A 13,648-nucleotide genomic window follows, 5' to 3' on the forward strand; every position below is an offset into this window, starting at 1 on the left:
TAATTCCCTCTTCCTCCGCCTTCATCGGTCCCAGACGACCAGAATGTAATGTCGTGAAGAAACATGTTGTGTTTTGTGTAACTTTTGCTTTTTCACCTCTATCAGTATTGCTTTCTTCACATATAAGACAACACAACAGTGTGCAACAAGTTCAGGCATGTTCTCTGGGGGGAGTTGCTGAAAAGCATTCTGGGAAATGCAGAAAATCATTGGTACTTCCACTAAATGAGGCCAATTTAGGAACTAAATATTATACTAAATATATCCCTATTCATAATGTGTATTTTATGTATCAATTAAGTACATGAAATGCTTATTTTTTGTGAATAGTCCTTCACAGTACAATAAGTGATCTTTCTTCCTTTGCAGTCAGCTGTTGCCTCTCTGTCCATGATCAGCCTATGATGAGAATCCAAAGATCACCAGTGCTCTCCATAATAAATCCATTTTCAGTATCTCTAAAACACACAAGGTCCAGTCAGGAAGAGTTATTCCTTCAAAGTTACACATTGTTTAAGTTTTATTTTTAACAAAAAGGGCCCAGCATGCACCTCCAAGTCTGAATATTTTGGCCAATTCTCTGCATTTACATCAGCAGCGGAACCAGAGAACCAACCTGCAATTAGACCGATGAACATATTCGGTCAGTGGGACGAGCTATCAGATGTGGGTCACTGTGCATCTGTCCGGAATCCTTGGCTCCTGCTTTAACAAAGATCAGACGCGGACTCACTCGCTGCTCGGTGGACGCTGCCCACACCTTGTACCGCACTCACATGCCAGCGGGAGTTTGCGTGCGCAGTTTTCTCGCTCGCATGCGTCAGGAGCGCACAGAGGGCGCACCGGTGTCAGTGTGCTCCAGCCCCTTGAAGCGGTCGGTCGCTCGCTGCTGGTTGCGCGCGGTGGCGTCTAGAAGCAGGAATTTGGGGAGTGGAAATCCCGCGGTTACTTCCACGGCTCGCCTCGTATTCCTGACATTTCTGCTGTGCCGGTCAGCCAGTCGCTGCGTGCGGAGAGAGGCGGAGAGAGGCGGAGAGAGCTGAGCTGAAACAAGGAGCGCTCCGGTGTTCCTCGCGGTTGGTTTTCACTGAATGCCGGTTAACTACTGATTCCTCGTTTTTTTTGAATCCTCCACTTGGAAGTACGTCTCTCGCTGCTGTTTGGCACCAGAAGTGACGGCTTGAGAAAGAATCGAGGGCGCGCTGCTGCCACTTTTGTCGAACGGATTTTTCCTTTTTGATTCTTCCTCTTATTTTCTGCACTTGGATTATTATTTTTTTTTCCAGGAGATGGCAAGTTGTTCCCTGACAGACGCGGGGATCTGGTGCTGAAGCTCGCAGGATGCTGGGGACCCTACAGCAACCAGATCTCTTACTTTGAGACAATCTTTTGGTGATTTTTCTGTTTTGGACGTAAACCTCCCCCTTGGACGTTTCCCCTCTTCCGTTTGTCTTTCTTTTCTGTTACAGAATGTCTGTGTTGTACAATCTAAGGATGCGTAGTGGATTGCTATTGTTCCTTTTCACCCAAGTCGTCTCGGTTGCTTCGTTGACTCAGACTGGTAGGTGTTGACTGGTTGTATGAATACATGTGGCTTGACAACAGGCAGCCTGGCGGAACATTGATCCCTTTTTCATCATTTTGCACCATTGTTGCCCCTCACCTGTTATTGCCTCCCTGTGAGAGCACGTCTGCAGGGCTTCAGTGTACACCATGTAAATACTGTTTTTTACTGTAATTAGCCTTATAGGTGAAAATGTTAAGGATATTATACAAAATACACCAAAACCGGATTATTGTAGACATATTTAGCGGTACCAAAAGACGCACAAAGTACCCCACAATCACTGCAAACTGACCACATATTATCACAGACACACACGAAGTCCCTATGGTAAGATTTCTTAATTACAATAGAAATATTCCACATGTTTCGTGAAGGTTCAGCCGTTCAAAGACGCTCTTTGGAGGCTTTGCGCGTGTTGCCACTGAAGCTTGATGCGGGCTACAAGCAATTTAATAAATCATTCATTGAGAAAATTCAATTCAATCATCCTGCCTGTTTGCAGGAAGCAGCAGCCAGCCCGTCTCACCTCCATGGGCGTATAATCACACCTTATGGCAGGGATGCAAAGGAAGCACTTTACACCACACCTTTTCTAAAAGACTGTAACAGCAGAGTTTATCACCTCCTTGAGGCCGGCAGAATTTCCCATGGTGTGAATTTATAGTTAAAATGCGTGGATGGGGGCTTTTCTGTCAACATCATTTTTACTCTGCTGGTGGATATTTGGATTTATGATGATCCCCAGCTGGAGGTCTTTGTGTCCTCGCTCCCATCCCTGCTGATGCACTTTAATCTTTTACACTGAGATGTGCTATCAGTCAACTGATCTGAGTGCAGCTCAGAGCCCAGGAAGTCCATTTCTCTCCACTAACTGAACAACTTTCTGCCTTCTCTTGCGGTGCAGATAAATGCGGGGGGAATATAGAGATACACGCCGCGGACTACCTGACCTCCCCGGGCTATCCCGGCGCCTACCCGCCCTCCCAGCAGTGCGTGTGGGTGATAACAGCCCCTGAGCCCGGTCAGAAGATCCTAATCAACTTCAATCCGCATTTTGATCTGGAGGACAGAGACTGCAAGTAAGAGTTCACTCCTCACTCTCTCCCTCTCTCTCTCTCTCTCTTCACCTTCTACCACCCTCCTTTGCTCTCTCCTCAATCCTGCCTGGATACAGGGTGAAACTCTGCCACCTATTGGTCAAGGAGAGTACATCTGCTCCCAGAGAACTGGAGGTGCGAGGATGAGATATGGCACTGAGGCTACTGGCAATTACTTCAGAGGAAATAGGGTTTGATGGGTTTTTGTAATTCATACTTGATAAGGAGGGAGGGTGCCTTATGGCATGTGTCTCTGCTTGCTTTTTCTGGCAGAAATTTAGAGGAGAGTAAACCCAGCACCAGCTTTTTTTTATTGATGGAGTTCAGTTTGCTCATTGCAGGAATCGAGAAATGGTGTTTGCTTTTCATTTTGAGGCAGAGTTTACCTGTTTGTGTTTGGAGGAGGATTTGAGTTTGTCTGGCTCTTTTGTTTGCAGAAATAGAACCTCAAGGATCTAATTTAACTTTACAAATTGTTGGAAGTGCTGCCTTCAGGTTTTTGGAAGTTTGTTAAAAAAAAAAGACACAAACATAAGCTGAAGCTTGTCTACAGTTATGTTTTCTCACCTTGTGCTCATTCATCCATCTTTATATTTCCAATTACAGTTGCTACGATAAATCTATTAATCGCTTAGTCGATCACCAGAAAACTGGCAACGATTTTGGTAATTGGTTAATCGTTTAGGTCATTTTTGGGACTGTTTGACTGGTTGAACTAAACAAGTGATTTGATGATCTTGGGCTCCGGAAAGGGACATTTTTGTCTGTTTTCTGATGTTTCTTAGACAAACGATTGAGAAATGAATTGCCAGATTAATCGATAATGAAAGTAAATGTTAATGCAGCCCTGTTTCCTCAGTGTCAGCGTCCCTGAACTGGCCTGGCAAGGCGTAGGTTTGGTTAAAACCACCTTAAGAGCGTTCTCGACATGTATTTTCCACACAGATTCATTCCTGCACGTCTGAAGGTGCTTTTCTGAGCTTTACCCTACAAAACATGTAAACAAACACAACCCCTATCCGCCCTCTCTTTGACCCAGAGACACACACCCGATTGTGTGCATCCACACAACAGCCCATGTGTTGCTCTCTTCCATAAATAAGCCTGTTTTTATGTCGGCTCCTCTGTCTTTTTAAAAGCTCCATAAACGGCTCCTGTGTAAATCACGACTGGCTGTCCAGCGCCGTCTCACAGATGGGGTCCTCCAATACTATTGGATCATGTTTCACCACCAAGGGACTAATAAACCATTAGCGTTCTGGGCAGATAGTGGATATTGTGTGTCTTTCAGTGGATTACGCACCTTCCTCGGTGTTAGCTAATATTCAGGAGAGCTTTCTTCTGGAAAACCTGATTCTGTAATGACTTTATTTTGTGTGATAACCCAGGGAGGAGTGTAAGTATGTAATAATGCTGTTTAAGTACTTAATGAAATGTAATAAATCGTGGTGATAAAATTTTAGTCAGTGGTTGGCACTGTAGTACACCGCCAACAGAGTATCATTGTCCGCCTAAATTACTTTTCCGTAGGTTAATGTGCTGAAATAAGGCAGTTGTAAAGTAAAATATTACGGTTTCATCAGGGTTTAACATGTGCTAAACATTTTAGGAATATGTTCGTATCCAATGAGAGAGCAGACAGGCTTCTTGCATCTGACAAAGAACCAGAAGGAGGATATCAGGTACAAAAAAAGTGTGAAAAATGCGAGAATAAAGAAAGTTTAGGTCCAATATGATCTTGTCATGCGTCTGAAGAGGTTGTTCGAGCTCTTTGTCTGTGTCCAGGCTCTTTTTCTATGTGATGGGACTGTTGACTTTGGCTCCACACACCTGATTCCACTTCTTGGTAAGCCTGCGGACAAGACAGCAAACATTTCCACATCAGGAATGAGACCCATTTACGGCTACAGGATTCAAACCTGTGACCTGTTCAACATCCTGGCCACCCTGCAGCCACCTCAACGTGTCATTTGGCTGTTTTCTTAGGGGCGTCCGTTTTGCTCGATTGGTTTCATTATTTGTTGTGTGAGTTTATGTTGGATGATGATGGGGTGTAGCACATAGCTCTCTGACTTGGCAGAAGCAGTGTTGTTTTTGGGAACGAGTCAAATGTTCGAAATATGCCCATTGAGCTGGGCCTTAAGCCTTTGGCGAGACCGCAGTCCCACTTAAAAATTTCCTGAGATGATATTCCGGAGTTTTATTTCATGCCATCGAGCTCAGTGAGGCCACGATTGGAAACAGCAAAAGGATATAAACTTTCGCCATGAATTTGAAGTCTTAAAGGTTGTGCATTAACCTCTCGGGAGACACGTGGGACGGCAAGCATCTGCTCTGCTGAAGTGTCCATGAGCAAGATACCGATTCCCCCTCAGTTCCAGATCTGACCCTTGACCTCTGAGAAGAGAGGAGTGATAGAACTGGGTTCCTTTGTTCTTCAAGAATCAAATGTATGAATGCATAGTAGAGCTGAAATTAATCAATCAGTCAATCAACAGAAAATGAATCTGCAACAATTCTGACAATTAATCATGTAAATCATTTTTTAAGCCAAAATATTCAAAACATTCTTTGATTTTCTTCATTTCTCTGTAAACAAACGTCTTCGGGTTTTGGACAAAACAAGACATTTGGGATTTATAAAAGTGCTTTTATTGACATTTTTCATTTGACATAGGCAAAAACGATTAATCAAACAATCAAGAACGTAATCAGCATCTTAATTGATGATGAAAATAATCATTAGCTGCCGCCCTTTATTTATACAGAAGCTAAATCTTAATGTCTAGTGTGTAAAATGTTAGGTTAGTTTGGACAGTGGTGAAACATGAAGGATTAGTAATAAAACTGGAGCTGCAACAAACAATTGTTTTCACTAGGTTCATTTTTGATTAGTTAATTAAATGTTTTGTCTATAAAATGTCAGAAAATAATGAAAAATGCCCATCAGAATTTCCCAGAGCACAAGGTGACATCTGTTTTACAAGCCACAGTCCAAAACCCTCAATTTATAACACTCTACTATCTCACAGTTTTAGTTCAAAATACCCTCCATTTATTATTGGGTTGACACCCCCTCCTCCCTCATCAGATGAAGCCTGTCGCTGCTTGCCCATTTCTCCCAGTCCCATAATTAAATTTCTGGACCAGAAAGGAACAAGCACGTTCTAGTCCTGTGAAACATGTCTGCACTGCAACAAGCCAAACAGAGAAGCCATAGCTCTGGCGTCCACAAGCAAATGCAGGCTACATTTCCGACATCTGTGTTACAAAATGTCTTTGCCGTGCACCCTCATGACCCAGGGTTTGTAATTATGATCCCTAATTACAGCGTTTTTAAAAAATACATATTTGTCAGCCGGGAAATGTTTTCTGCTATGTGATCCGTAAAGAAGGAAACTGAAATTTTGAGAGTTTTGCACTAAAATTAGATGATCCACCAGTTTGGAAACAATAACTTATCACGAAAGAAACAACTATATTTAAACGCTTTATATTTAGCTTTATATTTTCAGAAATATAACACAAATGTAATCACAAATGCACTGGATCATAAACTTGCTGAAATCCCCCCCCCCCCCCCCCCCAAAAAAAAATGTACTGTAGCATCTTTCAAGATGAACTTACAGGTTAAATAGATTCATTTGTGGTTCACTAGACCTTCATGAGCTTCTGTAAAACAGTCAGTCTGGGTTTTTCCAACGACAACCTTTTACTTCCACAAACTCTCAAGTGACACAATCTGCGCTCGGTGAACAGACGTTGGTGTAGACGAGAACCAGTAACACTTTTGTTCAGACACGCTAAGATGCATCGGCTCTGCCTCCGTAGCCAATCTGGAGAGGCACCAGAACAAGTCTTGTCTCACGTCCACGTCTGAAATAGCGTGGCCGACAAAGTGAATCCCTGCGGAGCGCGGTAAAATAGAGCAGAGGCATGGGTAAGGAACATGCGTCGGTGGCGGGATAATTTGGGACATCTTTTAAGGAGTTGGCTGAACTGTTTCCTCCTACACGAGGCTGTACTGGCACAGTCTGCACCTCACACATACACAACACTCACACATATAACACACACACAGGCAACCAAACTTTCTGTCACTTACAGTATGCTTCATGTGCACTCTGTGGTGCAAACACAGCTACTGTGTGCATGCTCTGCAAATTCTCTAACACACTTTCTTGTGCAGTTTTGTGCACACAGGGACGCACACAGGGAAGATCCACTGCATGTACCTACTGTTGATGTCGCATGTTGGATTTACACATTCATACGGGTCACCAAGGGTAACTGAGTGTTTTGATAAGTATGAAAATGATGAGAATCATAAGCGTAGGCCTTCATAGTCTCCAGATCTCAACCCAAATGGGCACGCATGGGAGGTTTTGATGCGATGTGTTGCTCCACCACAACCATCAAAACCCCAAATGAGCGAATAACTTTTGAAAGAATGTGTTCATCCATTTTTGTCCGTGGACAAAACTTACAAATTCCTTTATGAAGGAAGATTTTATTGTATTGGTGGACCTAATAAACTGACAGCATAAACCCCTCAAATGAGTTCAGACCATAAACAGAGGTAGACGGGGCACGTTGAGGAAAATAAGTTAATTACAGCACTTCATCACAGAATAACTGCAATGTCTTGACCGTCCCGTGATGATAAATAACAGCTCGTGGAGTGAGAGACAGATAAAGAAAGAGATAGAGAGAGAAATAGAGTTAGAAGCTCTAAATTCAGCAGTTGTTCCTTATGGTATGTCCCGAGGCAAAGTGCTCCATGATTAGTCAAAAAAAAAAAAGTTTCCTCAAGCAGAGACACAGTCACAGGACCGACATCCCACAGCCTGGAGTCGTCACATGAACGGAGACACACACATGGAAGGCATTTGTGTGTCTATGCGTCTGGATTTTGTTTTTCAGTCACTTCTTGTTTTCACAGTTGATCTTACTCGGCTGATCATGACGACTGTAAAGAACAAATCAAGCGTTCTCAAAGTATTCTAGTGAAAGATAGATGGATGGGCAGATGGACGGAGGGATGAAATATGAATGGATGTTTGGATGATAATGGATAGATGGATCAATTGATTGCTAATTGGATGAAAGGATGGCAGGCTGCACTGATGGATAGATGGTGGATGGATGAATCAATGTATAGATTTCTGAACAATGGGTAAAGGCTTGTTTAATAGAAGGAAGGAAGAATCTGATGGATGGATGATAGATGGAGGAGCGGCAGGATTGATGAAAGAAGCGCCAGGTGGATGAATGGATTGCTGGATGGTAATAGAAGAAGGATGGAGAAATAGATGGATGGATGGATTGCCTGATTAGCAGATGAATGGATGGATGATGGCTATAAGGATGGCAGGATGATGGATGAATCAACAGACGGATGAAGAGATGGCAGAATATGAATGAATCAGTGGAGGAATCTGCGAATGGATGGATGAAGGATGAAATCAATTGTTGGACCATGGACAGAAGGATTTTGGGGTGAATGGATATATTGATTGATGGATTAAATTGCTGGACAACTGATGAATGAATTTCTGGATGATGAATAGAAAGATGATGGGTGGATGGATGGAAGGATGGATGGATTGATAGGTGGAGCTATGGTAGGACAGATAAATGAATCAACCGATAGCAGGATGGATGTATGATTGGTAGATTGTTGGATGATAATGGACGGATGGATGAATGGATGAATTAATCGTTATGTGGAATGGATGTGATGACTCAAAGAGACAGATCGATGGGTGAATGGATGGAAGGATGGATGTATGATTGGTAGATTGTTGGATGATAATGGACGGATGGATGAATGAATGGAAGGACGGATGTATGATTGGTAGATTGTTGGATGATAATGGACGGATGGATGAATGGATGGAAGGATGGATGTATGATTGGTAGATTGTTGGATGATAATGGACGGATGGATGAATTAATCGTTATGTGGGTAGAAGATATAGGTAGAAAGATGCCCGAGTGGATGGGATGACTCACAGAGACAGATGGATGGATGAATGGATGGAAGGATGGATGTATTGTTCAATGACAGATGTAAGAATCATCAGATGGCTGGAAGGATTTTGGATGGACAAATCAATGAAACGAAGATGGATGGTGCCGAATGGATGGATACACAGTTGGATCAACTTTAGTCCCCGAGTATATTCTTGATGACCTCTTCGTGTGAAAGTGCAAAACAACGCTGGTCAGCGACTCTGCCGTCCGTTGTTTAGCCTAGTGTTTGTGCCACAACACAAATATTCTGTTGAATCTCAGCCTTTTTTATGTGGCTTCAGACCGAGACGTTGTTTCACCAGCGGCCCTGTGCTCAGCCTTCAGTCTGACTTTGCCAGTTTCAAAGAAAACAAAAGCGTCCCTTCCAGATGGTTGTATTTTTCAGTTCCACAACGGCCACGCAAAACAGGAAGACTAAAAGTGCTGCCGTCACAGAATGGTTAGCCTGTGGATCGCTTCCAAGGAAAGTTGAGGCGTGAACCTCCAAAAAATGATTTGGTTGTTTGTTCTGTGTTTTGCAGCAATATGTTTCTTCTGTTTGTTGCTTTGAAGTACAAAAGAGCCGTGAGAATTAGGTCAATGAAAGATGGATATTTGTTTTGTTTTCCTGTTTGTAGTCTGATTTGTTGAACCAGAGAATATTCACAAAACCTTGACAATTTTAGGTTTTTATTGGGACGTTTTGTTAGTTTAGTTCCACAGTGATTTAAGAAATTAGAGGTTTTACCCATTTGAGCAAGAAAGATCTACAGATCAACATAGCTCCCCCTTTTCTCATGCCATCTCTGCTTTCCAAAAATGACTAAATGTCCCACGTTGCTGTGGGGTCTCAGTCTTGGATTCCCTCCTGCTGAGCTTTGAGTTTAATCATTAAATCCCTCCTGGTCATTTCGTGTGATCCTCCCAGAACGAGAAGAGAGGAAAGGAAAGTAGCAGTGGAAAACCAGGAGGAAATCTGTGAAGAGAATGTGATCTCTGAGATGAAGAGTAAGCAAAGGGGAAAGAGGGGAAGAGAGAGCAGAAGGACACAGATAGACTCAGAGAGGCTTCAGGCTGGTTGGCATGGTCAGTCTAATCCTGACCTCGGTGACAGACCTCTTGTTGTCTCTCCTCCTCCTCCTCCTCCTCCTCCTCCTCCTCCACCCTCAGGCTGTTCTGTCCCGTCACGTCCTGCACCATCACTTTCTCTCTCTCTCTCTGTCTCTCCTCACACTCTCCTCCTCCTCCTCTTCACTCTCCCTGAACTCCATGTGCACTCGCGTCATGTTTTCATCCCATTTCTTCCTCTGTTTGCCGCATGCTCTCTGTCTCCTTCTCCTCCATTTGGATAAATGATGGTGAACTTTTCACGGCGTTCAACCTGAAGTTCAGAACCTATCGATGAAAAGAAATGGTGTCCGCCATGTGTAGATCAGTGAGAAGTAAGAATAGAGTACGAACGTTGGCTGACTTTCACCAGCTGGCTCTCGTCTCTCAGCAGCAAATATTTGTGTAATGGAAGGAAGGGTGAACTTTGAATCCTGCTATTGTTTCTCTTATGCAACTGTACATTGTTTGGATTTGCTTTTCTAAACAACTATAGACCCAAACTATGTGTCTCATATGAATCAGCTCACACATAAATAACACATACAAGTAAAAGAAAATGCACACTAAAACGCACACACTTACAATAAAACTAACAAATTGCCGTAAATGTAATCAGACCGATTGTGGATTCCCTGCTCATCAGTGAGCGAACACTCATACTTACACACACACACACACTCACGCTTTCACACACACAAATGAAAACACATGTCAGATTAGATCCTTAACGAGCAGATTAACGGGGAAAGAGGTCGGCGGGGGGGGGGGCCCAGCGAGCAACGTCACACACGCACAGCTGCAATCGCAGGATTTACAGGATGCAGTCGCTGATACACTCCAGATGTCACTTACACACTCGATAGAGGGGCATCTATCACAGCAAACAGAGACGATGAAGCTTGTTTTGAACTATTTTTGAATTAAAGCTCAACATATTTAAATCCGCTTCGAACACTGGATCAGTAAACGGTTTGGTGGGTTGGCTGGTTTAATAACTTTGGAGGATTTATCCAAAGAGGCGTAGGCATCTGATGGCTGGACATGACTACTTTTAAATCTTCAAGTCTTTCAGGCTCAAGCAAGTCCCTTTTTTTTTCGCAGACGAGAATCCTTCAGAGACCGAACTCATCACATCCCTGAAAATTGTACAATTTTCTGGTGAACATAGAAGACATTTCTTTTTATTTTACCGTTACTTTGGTTCCTGATACCATATAAAAGCAAGCACCACCCGTCCTGCCCTGGTGCATGGCATGTTATAATGCAGCAGCACCTTCGAGGGAGAAAGACGTAACAATGCAGGCGTTCACCAGATGTGAAGCGCGTTCTCAGGATAATACGTTTTTATACTTATGCATGCTGTATTTTCAATTTACTCGATGACAAATGACACTAATGCGACACCAGTGATGTTATCCAACTTCACTTTGTGAAGGACTCACATTTGGTGTGGACTCCATGAGTCTGCTACAGCAGCTTTCACACCTCAGCAAAGCTCTGAGGGAAAACAGCCTCAGGTCCAGGAAAACCTGTCCAATTGGCTCAAGTGTGAAAATGGCCTTACTTGAACTTTGGAGTGATTTAAAATATCTCTAAACTGACTGTATTATAGGAATTAAACATGTCTTTGTCAGTTTTTAGTGTAGATAGTTGGGTGGATTTACAGACAAGCCTTGACCTATTTCTTTCTCTGTGAAACTGAAATTAAACTGACCTACATGTTTCCGAGACTCCTAAAAGTCACAAGACACCATTAAAAATTCCAATAAACCACGAAATATAAATGACTGTGACTTCATTCATCCGATTCGTACATCTGCCTCCTTGTGAATTTAAAAGACCCGTGAAAACTCGATATCACGCTTGGGACAGGTCAGCGTCGGGAGACAGGGGTCAGGGGTCAGTCAGCGGGTCAAACTGTGTTTTGACCTTCCCCAGGGAGGATGAGCGGCCTGGGACGCTTTGTCATTTTAAACACGCGCGACGGGAAACCTGCCCCCTTTTGAGCCTAAGTGGTTGTTCAGTAGCAGCGTGAACAATAAAGTCTTTTTCTTTCTCAGCTTGTAGAGGAATGTGTTGTATCTGTCTGGGTAGAAACGCCTCAGGGTGACCTCCCATTGAGACATGTAGGTAGAAGACACACACACACACACACACACACACACATCTCTTGTGGGCAGACGACAAACAGATTAAAGTGTGTGGGAGGCACACACAGAGATATGCATACATACATGGATGTAACAGACGTGAATGTGTTCAGTCTGACGACCCACATCTTTCAGGTCAGCTCTACACACTGAACATGACCTGGGGCTTTTATTTTGATACTCTAAAATAAGTGAGTTTGTGGGCGCGGTCGCGTGATGGTCTGTTCAGCTTTATTTTATTAACTTTGAGGTACTTTGAAGATTTCAGAGAACACTGGAGTGACTCAGCGTTCATCTGTGTCATGAGCTCTGAGTTATTTTGAATCAGACTGCTGACTGAAGGAAACAGGAAATGGGCCTGTTAGTCAAGTGTTGAGCGCAAAATCATCACTGTGTCACCAGAAAACCATTTATTCTGGTATTATATGCCAACACTTTAGTATAAGATGAGTGACTTCAGACCAGCAGACTTTAACCAGCAGCAGTAGTAGCAGTAGTAGCAGTAGTAGTGGTGGTGTTTAGATCGTTTTCTATATTAGCATCAAAAAGGTTTTGTAAGTAAGGGTCTTTATTATGAGAAACTGTCAATGATTTATGTATAAGCAACAATGATAGGCTATACCCAACATTACATGGTAACTTGGTGGTAAAAGCCATGAAAATGTACCATAGCATTGAATTCATTATATGCTTTCTCTGTGAAATCTAGTGAAGGGATAGAAATAGAAATACTCACATATAAACACTTCAAAATGGTAAAGTACAAGCGTTTATAAAAAACTGACCTGCCATCATTAAGAAAGTGATGTTGTAATGTTTTGTTTACATTGCCTGTACATTTACTAATGTTAAAAGTGCAATATTAGCTTAATATATTAGACATAGCCGGGTTTAGCTCACTGTTGGCGACGGTCTTCTTTACTAGACACCTTCATTTCATGTAAAAACAGGTGGTGTTATCTTTGTGATTCATTTAATTTTAACTTGACAGTGAAAAACCTTTCAGACGCTGCTGCAGTCTCTCTGTGATAATGTTAGCTTCTCTCTATCACTCATCATGCTAAAGTGTTAGCCCGGAGCTCCAGGAGCAGTGACCCACGAAGAACAGAAGAATCATTTTGGTGTTTGTGTGTTTGCGTGACTGAAAAGCTAATTTGGCGAATGTGCTCATCCTCTTTTAACTTGGTTTATTTCTCAAATGCAACTTGTTCAGTCACAACACCAGCAGGCATTTCTGCTTAATAACATCATTCTCCGAAATTAAGGCTATTTCACAACGTCCAACTGTTAGCTCTTTATCTTTGTATCTGCCTCCCCGTCTGTCTGTCAACTAGACTCTCATTGCCAAACCGAAGCAGTCCCTGCTGGGGTTTCTATATGTGAGTCTGAATAGAGCTAGCTAATTAATGTCACATGTTTTCGGGAACAAGAGGGGTGAGCGTATAGTCAGCCAGGCCTCTCTGTGAATGCAGATGAACTTGTCGAGGGCTAACACATGTCAAAGTGCAGTGGAAGTGACACAGTGTTTATTGCTTCGCCCCTAACTCACTTTCGAGAGGTGTGGATTGAGTGTCGGTTGACAAAGGGCCTTTTTCCTCCCGAATCTCTCAGGTACAGACGGAGACGTTTGGCCTTTCTGTGTATTCAGAGTCAGAAACGCCCTTCTGTGTTTGTTTAAGTCTAAAGTTAGCCAGACAGACTCCGGATGT

The 13,648-nt window shown here is 42.9% G+C and overlaps 1 protein-coding gene across 2 annotated transcripts in view; it reads left to right on the forward strand.

Annotated features, from left to right (window-relative positions):
• The first annotated feature begins 1,470 nt into the window (after positions 1 to 1,470).
• The window catches only part of LOC139296008 (neuropilin-1a-like), a 66,973-nt gene continuing 54,795 nt past the window's right edge, over positions 1,471 to 13,648 (forward strand). Inside the window, exons 1-2 of one of the 2 annotated variants that reach the window (XM_070918258.1) lie at positions 1,471 to 1,561; positions 2,472 to 2,646. In XM_070918258.1, coding sequence (XP_070774359.1) covers positions 1,471 to 1,561; positions 2,472 to 2,646 — 266 coding nt within the window. The remainder of the gene's footprint in view (positions 1,562 to 2,471; positions 2,647 to 13,648) is intronic. The other variant, XM_070918259.1, reaches the window with a different exon arrangement.

Source organism: Enoplosus armatus, chromosome 14, assembly GCF_043641665.1.
Source record: "Enoplosus armatus isolate fEnoArm2 chromosome 14, fEnoArm2.hap1, whole genome shotgun sequence".
In the NCBI taxonomy this organism is placed as follows: Eukaryota; Metazoa; Chordata; class Actinopteri; order Centrarchiformes; family Enoplosidae; genus Enoplosus; species Enoplosus armatus.